This window comes from Anarrhichthys ocellatus, unplaced genomic scaffold (genome assembly GCF_004355925.1).
Source record: "Anarrhichthys ocellatus isolate YVR2014 unplaced genomic scaffold, GSC_Weel_1.0 scaffold140, whole genome shotgun sequence".
NCBI lineage: Eukaryota > Metazoa > Chordata > Actinopteri > Perciformes > Anarhichadidae > Anarrhichthys > Anarrhichthys ocellatus.
This window is the reverse complement of record NW_022280170.1, coordinates 168577-187572: the sequence shown is the minus strand read 5'-3', so window position 1 is coordinate 187572 and position 18996 is coordinate 168577. Positions and strand designations below refer to the sequence as shown.

The window sequence follows — 18996 nt, the reverse complement described above, 5'->3', positions numbered from 1 at the left end:
AAGACTAAATGGACCCATCATTGTGTCAACAGAAGATATGTGTACGTTAACATTTGGATTTAATGTTGTGAGACAAAGAGTATGTGACAATTTCACACAGTGTTTTAAGGAGGATAGTGCCAAAGCAACTGAGTAAATATAAAGAGCTGCAGAGAGACAAGTACTCAAGAGTCTGCACAACCTGCGGGTTCACTAAATGGTCCACTAGATGTCAGTGCTGTTCAACATACAAACTACATGTAACTGCATGTTAACAGCACACTGAGTCCCCCATTTTGTTTACCAGTCAGGAAGGCATTGTGTGTGTATGTGTGTGTGTGAGTGTTTGACCGAGTACACTGTGTGTCAATACATCATATGTACAGTATACTTAGCTAGTCACAAGCCCCGATGTTACTGCTATGCAAGATTAATAGTTTCTCTCCAACACAAAATACACACACGTCTTGTTATACTTGGGAGGACCTCCATAATGACATAATGCATTTCATAGCCCCTTAAAGGGCCAGTGTGTAGGATTTATTGGCATCTAGCGGTGAGGTTGCAGAGTGCCCCCAGCTAAATACCCCTCTACTCAACCCTCCCCTACAGTTGCCTTCAGGTGCCACCAAATTCAAGCTGCCAGTGTTTGGTTTGTGCATTTTGGGCTATTGTAGAAAGATGATGGTGCATCATGGTGGGAAGCCCCCAGGAAGAATGCTGGACGTGATGCCATGGGGCCCCCAGAAGACCTTTCCCCATTGACTCACATTGGGAAAGAGACGCCTGTAGCTCAACTTACCAGTACGAATGCTATAGGGCTGGGCGATATGGAGAAAATCAAATATTTAGATATTTTTGACCAAATAACACAATATCAATATTGCAACGATATTGTAAAGTTGACCATTGGTGCTTTTACAAAATATTAACACAATGATATTTTTGATACATAACCGTAATGTAGATGTAATGACTAAGTGGGTAAAGATAAATATTAGAACGGCTACAACAGTCTGAATAGTTAAGAAAATGACATCCCCTTACGGTAATGCAGCCTTTAACGCCAGTAAAAGACTAAACTTAAGACTTCAACTTCAAAATAAGATGACGTCTAGTCTCATCATGATATTGATAAAATATCAAGATTATGAATATCGTTTATCTAAAGCATTGGGTCTTAAAAGTTGTAAAATGGATTATTAGCTGAATCCAGAGCTGTTTTCCTTCCTCCAGTCATGAGAATCAGTCAGAATAAGCAGGAAGCTGAGGGCTGGGGGCGGGGTTAAAGGAAACTACAAGGTGCTTGCTCTATGAGCCCAGTGGTGCAGAACATCAACGGAAGACCTGGATAATGTCATCACTTCATTATTGAGCCATTTTTTCTTCATGTGCCATTGAGCAAGTTTCATAGGAATGCCCCCCCACCCCCCCATACACACACTGTATCCAATTCTCTCTATACATCCAAAAATCAAAAACACAACGATTCTTAGTTTCAGATGATTATACAGTAATAACAACATAGGTAAGAATATTATATTCCATTTCTGCCAATACATCTCCTAAATCCTGCACACTGTTCCTTTAAGCTAACCTCACCGTAGAACTTTACACAACTGTCCTTACTCCCAAGGCCTACACTCACGCGCACGCGCACACACACACACACACACACACACACACACATATATAAGACGGAGTCATACTTGTCTATGATTCTTTATTTGCGTTTTTCATAGAGAACATTTAAAATGGTTCATACCCCCACAATAACTGACATCACTTCTCTGGCTTATAACACTGACACAGGAACAGGGGAACATGTACACAAGTACACAAACACACAGTCACAAGTTCGGCCCATCTACAGTGTTTTACTTCCCAAACAAAAAAAAAACAAACATCATGAGACCCCGAGGACACACAGCCAAGGCCTGTCCCACTTTACAAAATGGTGCAGTAGTAAAGGAACGAGCACATCTACAAAAGTAACAAAAAGGACCATACAATCTATCGTTGTGGAAGTGCTTGTAATTTTGGAAGTTTTGTACTTTTTGAAAAGGATATCATTATTAATGCCTAGAAAATCACCAATAAAAATAGCTCATCTCTGTAAAAATGTGCTAGCAGGACAACCCTTGGCTGTGGATTTTTTTTTTCTTTGTCACAAAACAATTTTTTTTCTTTTGCCATTTTAAACTTGTCTTCAATACAACAACAATAACACTGTTTCTTCTGAATACAAATATGTACAGAGACTTCCACTTGTTTCAAAATATTGCCCTGCACACTGATGCATTATCTAGGGATGATGATGATGATGATGATGATGACGATGTTCTTCAGATTACTGTCCGTGCAGTTTGGTACCTGAATCGACAGAATGAGATCACAGTTTCTTTAGCCTAAGAGACGCTTGTTGTTTTGTATCTCATTTTGTCACAAAATGGCCTGTTTTATCTCCCTATACATACTGTAGTAACCCCCCCCCCCCTCCCCCAAGTTCCCCGACAGCATTGGGTAAAAGATCTAGACTGAATGTTTCCAGCACTATTTGAACCAGGTTTGCCAAGTGTAAACATACCCTATCTTGAGATGCGTGGAGTGAGAAAGGCACACATGATAAGACCACACGGCTTGTAACTACAGCAGAGGGTGAGGGGGGGGGGGGGGGGGAATTGCTTTTGGTTTTGCTCAGCTTGATGAAAAGTGCCACTCAACCAGACATTCTTTTCTTATCTCATGAGTCATTTCCTACGTGGTGTGTGCCACACATCTGTACCTATCCCCCCCCCTCCCCCTCCTAAACACACAGCTGGATTTTGGTCTGGGCTGGTTTCCCTGAAAGTGTCAACATGTTTAAATAATTTTCGTTCCAGGTGCTTTAGGGAAACTGGGTCTGCTTTTTTAAATTCCTTTGCTATTTGGAATAATAAAACTCCTCACTCCATCACTCAGTACTTCTCTGTAAATCAGAAAACATACAGTGCGTGGGTGAAGAACCAACCTTAGGCTGCACTCGCTTCCTCAGCTGACTGTTTTTTGTTTTTTTTAAATGCTATGCTTTCATGGCCTCAGTGTTATTCATTTACATACCTCAGTAGACAATTTCATCAAGCAGTTTAAAAGGGGTCATGCCATATCAAATAAGTTAGGAGAAGATTCACAGTCTTAACACTCTTGGGTAGTATTCTCGTGCATTTCAAGAGAGGAAGAATATACTACTTTGTTAACCAAATGCATCAAAAATGATCTTTCCTGAGGAAAGGTTACACTAGACATGAGGAAGGGGGTGGGGGTGGGTTTAAAAGTCATTAAAAGCTTCAACATTCTTTTGACTGATGGACACATATTTATGCAACAAACGCCTCCTCCTAAAACAAGGGGGAGATTGTGTAGCCCGGCAAATCAATTTCCCACTCCCACACGCTCATCTCATTTCACAGGAGGCCCCCGATCCAGCCTCTAGCCTCGGCTGACTGGCTGACCTGTGGCAGCTCTCCCCTCTCACCTGAGAACCAATCTCTTTTGGTTTTTGTTTGGAAAAGAAAGTAGCGCTTCCTTTTTTTAATACATTTCTGAGCTCCGACAGCACGGGGCTGAACCCGCGGAATCAAAGACATATCTCTGTCTGACATGACGTGCGGCTTGTTTTCTATGGGAACAGCAACAGACAGGTGTGACAATACTTTGCAGTGCGCCCTCCGGTGGAGTTGAATACTTGAATTGCTCGTGATCTATCAGGGTTTTCACAAGTCAGGACTCAAATGCTGGCATTTTCGACGGTTATTCAGAAAGTGCACAAAGGAGTGTCATTCTACATTGGCTAAGAGCACATTTACAACATGCCTTTGACATCAGAGTCACACAAGGGGATCATACTGTTACACCACAGTAGCTGCAACGAATCACTCAAAGGCAGGTCACACTACAAGTCTCCTACTTGCTTGTTTCAACATCAGAGAGAATGGGCTCATAGCAAGCAGGCCTCACTAGTAACAATACAACAACTGCACAATGCCGCCAAACACTATGTGCAGAACATTATCCAGAGGCATCATCTTTTTTTTTAACTATACATGAAGTCACATGACACTTAGGAACAAAGAGCCAACCATCTAGTTATTTGTCAGATTCAGTAGTACAACATACAGTAGATGTTTTTTTGACATTTCTGGATCAAGGACAGACAAATACAGGAAATGGAGGGGGGAGAAATAAAAGGAAAGCTTTAAAAACACTACAGTCTTGTACAGTATCGTCAATGAGGCCTACTTAACCTTCAGTTTGAGTGAATGGTGTGTTTAAAGCCACAGTTGAGCAGGTCTTAGTGATATTAAATAAGGTGTAACTGCCTCCTATTGGTAACGCCCCTCCCATCTCTTCTCGACAGCTAGTGATCCTCTGTTAAGGTAATACAAGAGAAGAAGAAGAGCAAGTCAACAATTACACTGGAAAAATATATGTATGTTTATATTCATATATATAGCATCTTTAAAATCTATTTATACAGAATGTATATAGAGTGTACTAATGGCCATCTTGGCAGAGAAATAAAGGCATCTGAAACAATCACCGCTCTCTTGATGCCGTGGTCTTCCCGGGACCAGACATTGTTACATTGCAGAAATGCAAAGAATAAGGAAAGAAAGTTTTTTCTTCTTTTTTTTTTTTTTTTTAGTGGCACTTTGTGCATCTAAAAATTAAAATCTAGAGTAAGGCTACAAGGGTGTGTATGTTTATCTGATAGAAGTTTGTCAAAGGAGGCCATCCTACAGTATCCTCCATGGCTGGATGTGTTGCTGTGTGTGTGTGTGTGTGTGTTTTAGAACCATTCATCCAGCCTGAACCACAGCTGGAATACAGCTCTATACATGTACCATTGTGCTGATGAAAACAACACATAAGACATAAGAATCCAAAGCAGAACTTAAGCATCTCTGGTACATTACAGAGGTTTGGGGTGAGCCAGTGCTGGCCGCTACAAAGCGCTTCGGAGAGGTAACGTTTTTGAACTTAACATTTTTTTTTTTTTAAAGTAACTTTTCCTGGTTTTCTTTTACCTGACAAAAGCAAACACACAGATGTTGGGGCTCTTTTTGTCTTTACAATCAGCTGCTGGTTTGTCTAAGTATATAAGCCTAAGTAATCAAACAGTGTTTGTATTGATGCCGTTTTCTTTATTTAAATATTAGCAGTGGATCTTTAAGACTAATTGGACTCAACCGTCACATCACGCAAATAAATAACAAAATAAATATACAGCCATATCAGTCAATTTCTTTCATATTCAATAAATAATAAATACATACTTTCTTTTTCCCCCTCAGCAGTGGGTTTCTGAATGTAGCAGTAACAGAAAGAACACAAACGAAACGGAGAAAAACAAGAACACCAAAAGATTTGTGTAAAATTATCAAAAGATCTTGTCAGTTATAAAACATCTGCACTTAAAAAGGCTTTTAGAAAGTACTCAAAACAAAATATGCCTCGTCAGTTATCTATATAGATTCTTAAAATATTGACGTAAGACATCTGCAACTTGCTTTGACCATGATAATCAGTAAGGATGCTGTGTGTGTATTACAAAACAAAGTTAATAAATAAATTACTTCAAATAAATAAACCTCAATAACATAAATGGCAATAAGTTACAATTTAAGACTTCACAAGTTTAAATAATTCATATATAACATTAATTATTGTACCACAAAACTATTCATTAAAATGAAGTGCAATTCCTATGTTGATAAATACTATTGATATGACTAACTGAATTTGAGCCGTGTGCACACTATTTCTATCATTTCAGGTAAAAAAATAAAAAAAAGGAATAAACGGATTTATCTGCTGCTTTTTAAAATCATCATATCAGCTGTCCCATGAAAATAAACAACCTGCACTGTTCCTGGGTCTATCTTAAGACTTTACCCCTCGCCCATGTCGAGTCAACATTGCACTGTTGACACCTTTGCCGCAGTAATACCACAAAGCAAACACAAATCCAGTGTAGTGCATGCTTCATATTGCTGGGGTGTGTGTGGTCATGAATCAAAGAGCTCCTGGAGTTGGTGAGCATGCACACACAGACACACACAGACACACACACACACACACACACACACACGCACACACACACACACACACACTGGCCACAGTGTATGCTATAGGGCAGCACATCCAACTCCTCTTTGTCCTCTTCATGTCTCTGAGCTCCTTTAAACAATCCTGTGTTCACTATCCTCCGTGTTCCAGTTGGTGTGAAGCGTGAAAAACTGATCAACCGCTCATCCAAAAACAGTTAAGGACACAAAAGAGACAACAGGTAAACATACAGCATATTAAACCCCCCACATACAGTTTCTAGTAGCAGTATTCTTCTCTTCCATCCGGTCTGACTGAAGGATCCGGTTCCTCCTCCTAATCCCAGCAGCAGCATGGTGTGGATTTTGGTCCGCGTCACTTTTCCTCTAACAGAGTGCTCCCTGGGTTGATTTTTTGTTTTTGAAGTTGCCGTTTATTTAAATAACCTGAATTCCCTTTTTGTTTTTGAATCATATTTCAATATATCGTAGAGTATTTCAACATCCACCTCCCCTCCGTCACGCTCCGGCTCTTCAGGACAGTCTGCATTCTGTGTGAGCGCGTCGAGCCTCAGACTTTGATGCCTTTCACAGCTTTGTTGATGCTCTCCAGCAGAGCTTTGTTCTCGGGGCTCTGGAAGCAGTCCTTGTTGGTGTACATGTGGGTCAGGGTACTCACATAGCTGTCGAAGTTCTGCTCGGTGATTGGCTCCTGCTGTGGTACAAACAACAACCAATTGCAACTGAGAAGAGCAGGGAAACCAACGACTGTGTGCCGGTCACCGCACGAGGTTCAACTCCAAACTTATACATTCAATCAATCGAAGAGGAGTGTGTGAGGGGTCCAGCCCAGTGTGTGTGTGCGTGTGCGGACAACAACTCACCATGTGTGGCAGGCTGATATTAGCCAGGCTGCGGATCAGGGCGCGGCTGAGGCCGGACAGCTCCATGAACAGAGCCTCGTTCTGCTCCTCAATCATCTTGTTCTCGTGCTCAATGCTCTTCAGGTTCATCTCCATGGAGGAGATCTGCAACACACAGCAGCAGGAGTTCTACATTGGTACCACTTTAGGCATACGGTTGATTTGTCTATTAACTAGTATCTGAAGAAATTTAAAGAGTAAGCCCCAAACCAACAATAACTGATCATTTGTGTGTGTATCAAGGCCTGATATATCTTCTTCCTTTGTGTCATAGAGCTCTTGTTGCACTGACTCTCATGTCCCACTCTGGTTTATTTTGACTCAAGACACCAGCTTGAAGCTTGAAATACTCACTAGAGTATTAAATGTGGATTAATCCGCCGCTGGATGTAGTCCCAGCCATATAAGGAAATCAATGTTTTAAAAATTACGATATATCTGTGAGCCGGTTTTACAGATTTAAATATTCTGGGCAGACTAGGATATGATTATTTAAAATCCTATTGAGGATGCAGTCACATTCTGCAAATTATACATTCGAATATGTCACCTGCCTTGTCTTTTAAAGGGGACATATCCTGAAAAGTCATTGTTTCAGTGCTTATGCACATACATCTGGAGTGTCTACATAGCCACAAACTGTAAAATAAGACAAACCTGTCAGATCTTTGGGCTGTCTGGATCAGAAAACATGTGATTCAACCAGCCATTCAGATGGGGTTCCCCTTCTTCTGTCACATGGAGGCTCATTAGAATTTACTGCCCACGACTTAAGAACTACGTTTGTAAAGGTGCCTCATAGTTTTCTCACAAGCCAACCAGAGCAGACTGGGCTTTTTTGGGAAACAGAGCGTTTCAGACAGAGACTGAAAACAGGTCTATTCAGACAAATTATGCGTTTTTTGAACATTAAAGCATGTAAACATGCCAAATAACAGCCACTCTTGCCATAAGTGATGATTACAAGATAATGGTCAATGCTAAAGTTTCAGTTTAACAGTAGCACAAACGAGTAAATAATGTTACCTTACGTTTGCCAACATTAGCCAACATAAGCTACAGATCAAGTAAGGTTGTAGCACCAAAAACCTTGAGTTTATGAAATCAAGCAAGGCTGTGTTCTATTCCTTATGAATTCAGCTTTTCATCAGTGAGAGATATGTTGTTATTTCTTCTTTCAAAGGCTTCATCACTGGACTGAATAACTTTTCCATCTGTGATCTTTCAGGAACAAAACCAATGTTAAGGTTAACAGGCTCAAGTGAATTAAGTAGTTTAAAGGGATAGTTGTGATGTTTTGAAGTGTGGTTGTATGAGATTCTTTTCCACAATCAGTGTATTACAACAGTAGATGGAGTTTTAAACAGACATGAGAACCAGCATGGAAACAATGTACTGCTGTAAACGGGGGCAGCAGCTAAACGTATTTTAGACACCTAAAATAATCGGTATCACTTTAAGTGTAGTTATAGAATATTTCCACTGCTATACCTTACTGTCAGACAGCCTTTCTGATGGGGAACTGAAGCTATTGTGTCTATGCTCTCTTCAAAGCCACCAGACTCCTTTTCAAAAACAGTTATTTGACCTCGCATAACGCAGGAGTTGCTGGTCTACCGCTGCCATGATCAGTTAGTTTCTTTCTCTGTGTTATTGTGTGACTTTGGTGTTTTAATGGGTTAGTTAAGATTCACCAAAGTCACACAGTGGTAGACCAGCAACTCCTGTGTTATGTAAAGTAAAATGACTGTTTTTGTCAATGAGTCATGTGACTTTAAAGAGAGATTCAGTTCCCAATCAGAAAGGGCGGTCTGACAGCAAGGTAAAGCAATGCAAATATTCTAAATATAATGTACCATGTCTTTGATATAGATATCCATCACAATCACACAACCACACTTCTAAACATCCAAACTATCCCTTTAAGTCTCAAATATGACTCTAAATTCTGCTAAACACATGAGCATGTCCAGTAAGAACTCATCCCATGTTCAGTGATTTACAGGTTAAATTGAAAAAAAACAAAAAACACACCTGAGTCTGCAGGTTGACCATGTCAGCCTCCATTTCATTGTTAGATTCATTGAGGTCGTTGATCTCTTTGTTGAGCTGCTTGATGTCCTCATCGTTGTCCAAAACTAAAAGAGAAGCCAGATACATTAGAATAGAACAGAATAGAGTCTGGTCTGTATAGCTTTCTGCTGCCCTCTGCATTTTACTTTTTAGATCCATCTTTGCTATTGAAACCCAATTCTCGCCACTGTGATGAAAAAATAAAGATCCTGTAAGTCATTATAATGAGAAACCTCGTAAAAAGTCATAATTCTGAGATATTAATATGACTTAGTATCTCATAATTATGACTTAATATCTCATGAGATTATTTTGAGAAAGTTTGTCATTATAATGACTTACAGGATCTTTATTTGTTCATCACAGTGGTGGAAATGGGCTTCCATCATTTTTGAGATAAAGAGTGTATCACTTTAGTTAAAATGATATTGTGAGTTTCCTAACCCTCCATGAGTCTGGACTAGACTCCATAGCTGAATGAACATTCTCCTCTGTAACTAAAAGATTTGTTCCAGTATGGACTGGTCACATGTAAGACACATTTCTACTTTTACTATTGACATCATTTTTTAGTTTTTTGTCAAAACACCTGCATTCACTGTTAAGTCAAAAGCTCCAGAAAACAAGGGGGATTGCTTTTACACACACAGATACACACAGACCCGCTTACAAATCGTTCATAGATTAATTTTTTCACCACAACTTACCATCACTGGCTCTGAACTTGGTGCTCAGGTAGTCCTCTGTGGGGAACTTAGCCTTCTTCTTAGCGAACAAGGCTCTGGGGCATCCTGAGAGGCTGGAGACAAGTGACACGGGGGGGGGGGGGGGGGGTCACTATGAATCACTGTGGTCTGAGCTATCACATCTCACATCACATCTAAACACATGGGACACTGTAGCTCCCAGTGGACCATGTGTCAATAATGTCATAATCAAATGAAACATGTTGTTTTTGCTTTAACTTTTCATTATGAAGTAATGTAATGGTTATTGAATAATGGCAGTGTTTAAATTGGTTCCCCATAAGCCTCGCTTCCACTAAGCAGCTCTGCCTGCCACCAGGTACCAGAAAATCAATGATCCATTTACGGCACTACCAAAACAGGAGGAGAATAGGTAGCTATTCCCCGTTCCCAAAGAGTATCAGTGTAAGTTCTTTGCAGTCATTATCCTCAGTAGAGGAAATGGTGGGCGGTGGAACGACTGACATAACTGTGGAAAACAAAATGCAGTGTTACCAACTATTTTCCAATAAAAGTAGCTAGCACTAGCTCCAAAAGTTGATAAAAGTCATCAGATGACATCATACCCTAATTTGCATGACAGGGACATCATCACCCATTCTTAAAGTGTAGTGGTTGTGTTGGTAGCAGCAAAGAGAGGCAGAGACCCCTTAATGTTAGTAGAGGAGCTGTGGACTGAGATTACACATAATATCCTTCAATATATTTCTTGCTTCTCCCCTAATGGTCTGAATAATACGCTTCATTTGTCCCTTGTGGTAAAAGGGGAAGCCATCAGGTTGTAAGTAAGAGAAATATATGTTCAAACCCAGCATTCAACCAGGAATGTGTCAAATAAAGGAAACAGGAAGCTGTAAGAACGTTGTTTTTTAGTGACTTAAAGAAATAGTTCAATATTTTGGGAAAAATACTTAGCGCTCTTATATTCGTAGATACTACACTTACATCTCACTTGTTTATAGTCCTGTTATCTGTTCATTGTTTATAGTCCTGTTATCTGTTCGTTTGTGCACTTTATTTTATATTTCAATTTATTTTATATTGTACTTTATTTTATATCTTTCTGTACATTTTAATGTTTCTACTTTGCATTGTGTTGATTGTTGTTGATTGTTAAATGTTATGCACCACCCATCATGTCAAATTCCTTGTATGTTCAACATACCATGGCAATAAACAGTTCTGATTCTGATTAATGTTGTAGTTAGAACCAGCAGGAGGTTAGCTTAGCTTAGCATAAAGATGTAAATCAGCTAGCTAAGACTCCATAGTTAAAAAAACAAACAAATACTGAACGAAACCTCAGCTCAGTGAGTAAGATGTTCTTGGACTGTATTGACTTCCTGGAGTTTCATCACAACGAGAAACTTAGTGAGCTTTCAAGGTGCTGGAATACTCAGCGGTTTTCTGTGCTGCAAGCCTTTAAGTGAAGCCATACTTAAAGACATGAGAGAGGTATCCATATTCTCATCTTACTCTTGGCAGCAACAACTTTAAATATTGTGTTTAAAGCTATATTAGCATCAAACCTGGTCTGAATTCACTCTACTACCTTCTCATGTGGACACCAAAAAGCAGACATTATAGTTGGTTAAAAGCTTACCTGCGGTGTGTGAGGAAGCTTCCGTTAGCGTGTCCGGAGCCGTCACAACCTGGGGATGGACAAGTAGGCCCCTCTGTCTTGAAGGCCTTCCAGTTGAAGGGGGTGCCGTTCAGTAGACCCTCCTTCTGTCTGCGGGCCGCCAGCGGACAGCCGTAGGCGCTACGGTGCGTGGCGTACTTCCCACTGATGTGACCTAAACTGTCGCAGCCAGGCACCGGGCATCTGCAGGGAGCAGAGGACAGGAGGGAAACAAGAAAACAAAACAAAAACGAGGAGAGGGAGAAGAAGTGATGAAGCAAGGAAAGAAAAAAAGAAAGAGAGTGAGAAGGCACAAAGGTTAGATAAGAAGAATCCAATCATATAAACTGTAGAGAAAGTTGAGAATATTGCAATAAAGATTTACGTTATATACTTTCTCTACTGGGCCAAATTCGTTTTCTTACATCTGGGTTGAAACATTGAATAATAGCATTGATGCAAGAGCTATTAAGGTTCAGCACATGCTGTTATCAACATGCTGTTACATTAACTGTTTTGTGTGCAAATGCAATATGAAGCCGATGTATTTCTTATGTATTGACAATCTCCTCTACGATACTCTAGCATGAACTACATTCAGAGTCAGTATCTGCAGTAAGTGTATTTTCCCATCAGTAAGGGCCTGATTCAATTTTGGGGGCAGGTCACTACCTCTGCATATGATTCACAGTGACTTTCCTCTCTCTCTGTCTTTTCCTTTTTTATTGCATTTTACTTTTACCGTCAGTCTCGCTAAAAGCAGACATTATGGCTTTCTGAGCAGTACGAACTTTAAAAGCTCGGAGTCCTCCTGGTTGTCCTTGGTAGGAGTTTTAATTCCACTTTTCTTGGCACGCGGGCACCCAGAGATACTGAAAACAGAAAGTATGGAGTTGATAACATAGGGTTGAAAAAAGGTCTGGTGAAGTGATTGCTTGTTAAAGGGAGAGCACATTATAAGGAAGAATAATTTTACAGAGGTTGTTCAACCAAATCACAAACCAAATCAACTCAAAAACGCCCAATATGGCCGGAAATAGGATAATGGATAGGTGTGGAAATGTGTGAGTATGTGATCCCTGTCTAATTCTACCATGGACTGTCACTAGGCCTCTCTGGCTGACTGTGTGTGTGTCCATGTGTGTGTATGCGTTTTTGTGTGTGCATTTGTGTATTTTGGTTGTTACCTTCTATGGGAGGTGTAGTTTCCTGTGATGTGACCTGAGCCGTCACATCCTGGAGTGGGGCATCTAGGAGAGGGCAGAGTGAGGTTTAACATTTAATTCAAGGTTAGCAGAACAACAAACAACACTGTAGATGATTGAGAGTGGAAATGGGATTATGCAGATGAGAGGAATGTTCTGCTTATTCATTTTTGCCCGTTTTGTTATTCGCTCTTGTGAGCAATGTCTGTTTTAAATTCACTCTTTTCCATTTAAACACTTCTTGTATGTATAGTGGGCTGTGAAAAGCCTACTCTCTAGTAAAGAGCTATGTATGCTACAGAATTACTGATTCATTTGCCATTTACATGAACTGATTGAAGTGAAAGAAAGCATAGTCACAGCCAGAAAAAAAGTGCCATGACAGATGCAGCAGCAGCAGCAGAGGCAGCAGCAGCAGCAGGCAACAAAAGATGAGTTAACGTCAGCAGAATGAAGCATTGTGGCGTTGGATGGCGTCTGTAGTAGTGCATTGAAGTGGTAGTGAAAAGGCAGTGGAGGTGTAGAGCAGACATACTTGAGTTCAGGGGTGTGGGCCGCCATGAGGGACCGAAGGCTCTTATCAGCGAGAGGACACCCAGACAGACTGAGAGGAAGGAGAAAGAGAAGGACAGGCAGGAGGAGAGAAGGACGAAAAGAAGGGGGACGAGGAAAGCGAGTGTGAGGGGATTGAAAGGAGAGAGGAGAAAGAAGTGAGCGAAGAGAAATCAAGAATGCAAGGCATACCAAGGTCATTTAGGAGGAAGAGGACAGACGGCAAGAAGTAAATTACTGATGCATATCAAAGTCAATGACCGTCTTTGCTTGCCGGGCTCACGCTACATTATTGCCTCTGGCATGTCGGTATCAAATAAAATATTTGAATTAGTGGTGGTGCGCCCGCTTTGGGCTCAGGTGCTGAGTGGGTGGCAGAAGAGTCTCAGCAGAGCTCACATTTCATAGAAGACTTCATATAGAGAGCACTAGCATACTGTTTCACCCACAGAGTCAGCAATGGTGCATACCTGCGATGGGACGCATAGTTTCCAGTGATGTGACCACTGCCGTCACAACCAGGTGTAGGGCACCTGGAGAGGGCGAGATACACAGAGAGAGCTGTTAGAAAGGACAGGGGGACTGTTTTTAGACACACTAGCAGTGTGGCTGAATGGATGGCCCACCACTTTGGACTACTAGATGGATTGTCATGAAACAGTGTGGAGAGATTCATGGTCCCCATAGGATGAATTCAACTGACTTTGATGATCGCTTGGCGTTTGTGCTTCTGATTATTCCCCTGCTGACGACTAGATAACACCAATTTTGTATTTCAGCTCTTTCCTTCGATGGTTGAGGCATTGCTAATCTTTGAATATCGTCAAAATCATTTTACTGGTGGGAGGAGTAAGTCATGTGATGTAATATTGTGACAGTACAAAACAAGCCTCTGTCTTTTTTATGATACACATAGAAAAGTTTTGTTAACTGCTAATATGAGAATCATATTGAGGGTGATCCATTAGTTTGAACAAAAAGCAACAAAATCCTTTTTTGTAATATGTGAAAGTGTAACAATAGGGGGCATCAATGCTAATGTTAGATATCTGAGAAAGTATAAACCCCATCATCTAACAGAACAACATAAAAACTAACCAACGGTAGAAATGTAATATTATCTGACCAGCTAACTTTATGTTACGATAATTACGTTTTAGCTAACAATATTAGCATGCAGTAGCACTGGCTAACTAGCTTGTGTACATATTATATTGATATTCAATATATATATGTTTTAGAAGAAAATTGCAGCCATTATTCTTAAGGGGGCTTGTAACAGTGTTGTAGTTCACACGTTAGCATTTAGCTCAAAGCACAGCAGCCTAAAAGAGTAACTTACGAGAGCAGTTCTTTCTTGCTATCCTTGGGCTGGAATTTGACCTTGAAGCTCGGAGTCGTGACCTCTCCTGGGTACTTCCTCTCCTCCAGACAGTCCTGCATCATGTCACAGTCCTCCGCGTCAGACGACACAAACGACTGGCCCGTGTGCTCCATCTGAAGAACGAGTCCAAAAAGATGCTTGTAATTCCTCAGTGACCCTTTTATTATTTAAATTGTACTTATGTGTTGTTGTGTGGATTGTATTCACGTTTTAAGACCATTTGAGTGTTGGCTTTCTTTACACATTTGTATACAAGCAAATAAACTATGCAAACCACCATGTGCACACAAGTCTCCTAACCCTTTTCTATTTTTTGTAGACAAATGACGTTTCCAAATTCAGTGTCCTCATAAAACATTTACACTCAAAGCCCTTTATATTTCTTTTGAAAAAGTTCAAAGGAGTACAAATTAGCATATGCCAAAGTCAGGATGGTGCAATGCACCTGACACACCACCTCTGTTACACAATGCTATGTTTTAACTGTACTGTAACTCTGTGATTTCCCTGAAAATAAATGAATAATAGAAGGAGGAAAAGGAAAAAAGGCAAAGGGATTAGAGAAAGACAAAGTGATGTAAACAAGGACGAGTTTCTTAGTCAAAAAGCTTTGGGGGATTTTGTCTGTTGTTATTTGTGTTGCAATACTTCCTCTGCGACTGCTATCACAGGAAAACACTGCGTGTTTGGAGCTTGTACTTTAGCTCAGTCTGATTGTACTGACCTCGTCCATTTCCTCCTCCCTTTGGCGGTTGGGTTTGGTGTAATCCAGGGGGCCCTCCCACTCCTCCTGCTTGTAGGTGTGTAGGTTTGGCGATGTCATCCCGCTGCTTCCACCATGATGGAGTGAGGAAGAGGAAGAGGAGGGGTCTGGGGACCTAACCCCGGGGCTGGTGCCGGACAGGCTGCCCTCTCGTTTGATGGGCTTCTTCATACTCAGGTCCAGGGTGCCGTTCTCATCCACCTCAATGGCCAATTCCTAAAGAAGAGAGAGGCCATATCGCAACCTCTTCAGTAATGGAGTCCCCAAGTGTTCAACATTAAACCAATAAATAAGACACTATGAAATAAATAACCACATGAACAGAGAGAGAGAAACATTCGCAAAATATGAAAACTCACACTATTACTCACATTTGTATCGATTTGCTTTCTGGGATTCACCAATGCTCTCTTGTCTTTGCTCTTCTCTTAAGTAAGAGAATATTTTAGTGGTCAAGAGCACTCTCACCAAAATAGCAAAACAACATTGTGTAATCACAGTCTACTAATTGTTTGTTTAACACAAGGAAACAAGTTTAAGATAAAAAACGCATAAATATCATATAATCAAATTTAGATACGTTTAACAGTATTGATAATGATTGCATAATTAAGCCTATAAAACCCTTGGATGATGTTGGTGTGTTCATCTTCTGAATGGCTCACATTCTGTTCTTTGATGCTTTTGGATTTTCCTCCAACACCAGTACTGACACTCTAGAAAGTCACATGTTTACTAACTCTATTTAACAGAACCTCTGTTTCACTAATGCTGAAGTTCTTCTTCTTACAGACTTTTTTGGTGGCATCGCTGTAACTGTTGGCCATGTGCTAGAGTATTTGCACATGGCACACCACCCGCCCTTATATAGTGTTTAAGGGATGTTAACTATGCTAATAATAAACAATCGGCCACATGCTTTCAATGTATGATAAAGTGAGATTCATCATTCAGAAGGGTGAGAGCTGGTTTGGTTAAGAGTGTTTGATGCATCTGGAATTGACTTCTCTTCTGTTCTCTTCTATTTTTTCTCTTAACAGAAAATAATAGAAAATACAAGACATTTAGGAGAAGGTTGCTGCCCATGCGTCTGTACATTCTATTTACTTTCTTGTATTTAACACTGGAAACTTTGGGACTCCGTACATAGTTGGTGTCTGGGAGAAAAGGGAAAGATTAACATAGCTAATACACTAATTACGTCTTCAGAAATGTAAATGACTAATGCAGTCTCCTCTGGTGCACTTCAGTGTGAGAAGCAGTCCTGCGTGTTGATGATTGTGATTAAATTAATTACCCTCTTGAGCAGATTCGGTTACAGCGACACATACATTAACATACCTACATTTTCCTGAATCACAACTTCATATAATCCGCAGTTGCATTGAGGAGATTCAGACTGAACTAAACTTTCATTTGGTGAAATGATTGATTTTTTCCTGTTTCCGCCCCTCCGCCCTCAAGCTTATAGCAAACAAGTATTTATCCAGCCACACAGTAGTTTTCAGAGCGCTACATGTTGGAGTTCAGAACACCACATTCATCGCTTAAGCATGCTAGTAATGATATCTAATGCACTCTGGAAATACTTTGCCAACAGCACCAACACCACTGCTCCTCTCTCCGTGCTCTATTATAGTGCTGGCAGGTGAACAGAAGCAGAGGGGTGAGATGAGCCGTGTTTTCAGTATTCATCTAAAATGGCGCTCATAAGAGCTGGTCAAGGGCCAGAAAAATCAAAGGGTTAGAAGAAGAGAGAAAACGGGAACAGTTCCCAGAAATGTCCCTGGTTGATAAGCTCAGTGTTCCAATGTTTCAATATTGGATTTCAACTGGCTCTGACTCTGATTCCAGATCAGTCCCTGGTTGATCGGCGCTGTAATACTGCGCAGTTAAGGCCTGCTTCTGGATCGGTGCCTTGCTGAACAACACCTTGCTCTGCTGTGCTGCCAGAGACATTAATCTTCACTTTTTATCTTCTAACACCATGTCAGGAAAGCAAAAAATGATGAAGCAGTCACTTTCTCTCCTCTGTGAGGCAAAAAGGCTTTTAAAAATCACAATATGGGGGAAGTGGTGCTCCAATTACACCTCCTGTGCACAGAGAGGGGAGAGGAAGAGTGAGAGATAGAGCGGTACAGATGGAGACCAGAGAGAGAAACGCAGAGAGGAAGAGAGGGAGATAAAAGAGAGTAAAAAAGGATGTGAAAAGAAAATGAAAGAAAGAGTGTCGGGGGTGGAGAAAGAGAGTGGAAGATCCGTCCGGCAGATAATGAAAAAAGGCTACCTGGTGGCAAAGTAATCCAGGGAACTGGCAGTCAGCCAAATTCAATAACAACATGAAAAGTGTGTGGGATGGAGGGATGAAAGGATGCAAGGATGCAAGAGGACGGGAGAGGTGATGCAACTGCATCTCAACACCATCCTGTAAGCCAATGCCTCCTGATGATATATTCATGCAGAGTTGATGGGGAGAGAATAAATGAGCAAAAGACAGGAGAGGGGAGAGGATGGGGAGAGAGAGGAGGGGAGCGATGAGGAGGAAAGAGTAGAGGAGATGAGAGATGAGGAAAGGGAGAGGAAGAGGAGAAAAGAGAGGAGTAGGAGAGAGGAGGAGGATGGGAGAGGAAGAGGAGAGGCACACCCACTGCCAGAGAAGAGAAGATGGTAACACTTTATAACTATGAAATCAGCGATCAACAGTTATTTTTGATCTCTGACAAACAGGGCGATGAATGACATATTTCCCAGAGTGTTGTCTTTAATCATAGTTCTTAATAAGTGTTAATTAACATGAAACAAACATGGACATTTATGGATGATGGTCATCTGTTTACCTTATTTTGTGGTTTGGTGCTGAGGTTCTCAGGTTTCTCCCAACAGCGCGTAGACAGGTTCAGGATGGCAGTGGCAGCCATGTGAGCGGCCTCGGCATCATGGGAGTAGTCGTAAGCCAAGGAGGAGCTCTTCCCGTAACCATGGAGACTGAGGCTCGGTGACGGGGACTTGGGGAATGAGGGCTTAGCTGTAGGAGGACGAGAAGTAAACTTTAGATCAGGTGATCATATAAGTAGGATATAACAGACAAATAGTCAAAAAAAGCTATACTGCACATTATTCGCTTGGTGTGGTAAAGTAATTCAAACTGATGATATTAGATAAAAGACAAATTGACCACACTCATGTCTGTACGCTATGAAGCTAGAGCTAGCAGCTGATTAGCTTAGCTTAGCATAAGGACTGGAAGCAGCTGCCTCTGTCACTCATATAAAAAACAACCAGCGGTCCTCTCTTACTTTTGAAGGCTTTGGGCGACGTTTCGCTGGTGGGCATCTTTGGAGCAAGCATGCGCTTCCCGAACACCTGAGCGTCGAAGCTTGCATAATCGAAGGACACCTTGGAGTATTTCTCCAGCTCCTTGGCCAGGTTGGCGCGAGGCGTGGCGGGCCCCATGTTGGGCCTGTAGCTGCCGTACTGAGGCACCTCCAGCTGCTTCACAAAGCACATGGGCCTGCGAGGAGGAAAGGGAGAGCGAGAGGATGTCAGGGTAGGGCTGGTTTGGGGAGGGGAGGGGGGGGGGGGAAGAGGGAAAAAGGAGGGGGATTTATACGAAATAAAGTAGAAAGTGGAATAGAATAGATAAGGAGAGATGGGATATAAAAGA

The 18996-nt window shown here is 41.2% G+C and overlaps 1 protein-coding gene across 9 annotated transcripts in view; it reads right to left on the bottom strand.

Moving 5' to 3' along the window:
* Positions 1-1688: 1688 nt before the first annotated feature.
* Positions 1689-18996, bottom strand: part of LOC116399980 (myelin transcription factor 1-like) — a 43339-nt gene continuing 26031 nt past the window's right edge. For 4 of the 9 annotated variants that reach the window (XM_031877549.1, XM_031877548.1, XM_031877552.1 and 1 more), the window contains 13 exons: positions 18629-18885; positions 18170-18357; positions 15294-15548; positions 14528-14682; positions 13656-13718; positions 13169-13237; positions 12616-12678; positions 12220-12300; positions 11411-11632; positions 9769-9860; positions 9023-9126; positions 6950-7093; positions 1689-6780 (listed from right to left, as the gene is read on the bottom strand). In XM_031877549.1, coding sequence (XP_031733409.1) covers positions 6637-6780; positions 6950-7093; positions 9023-9126; positions 9769-9860; positions 11411-11632; positions 12220-12300; positions 12616-12678; positions 13169-13237; positions 13656-13718; positions 14528-14682; positions 15294-15548; positions 18170-18357; positions 18629-18885 — 1837 coding nt within the window. In that variant the 3' untranslated portion in view covers positions 1689-6636. The remainder of the gene's footprint in view (positions 6781-6949; positions 7094-9022; positions 9127-9768; positions 9861-11410; positions 11633-12219; positions 12301-12615; positions 12679-13168; positions 13238-13655; positions 13719-14527; positions 14683-15293; positions 15549-18169; positions 18358-18628; positions 18886-18996) is intronic. The other 5 variants (XM_031877551.1, XM_031877556.1, XM_031877550.1 and 2 more) reach the window with 4 other exon arrangements.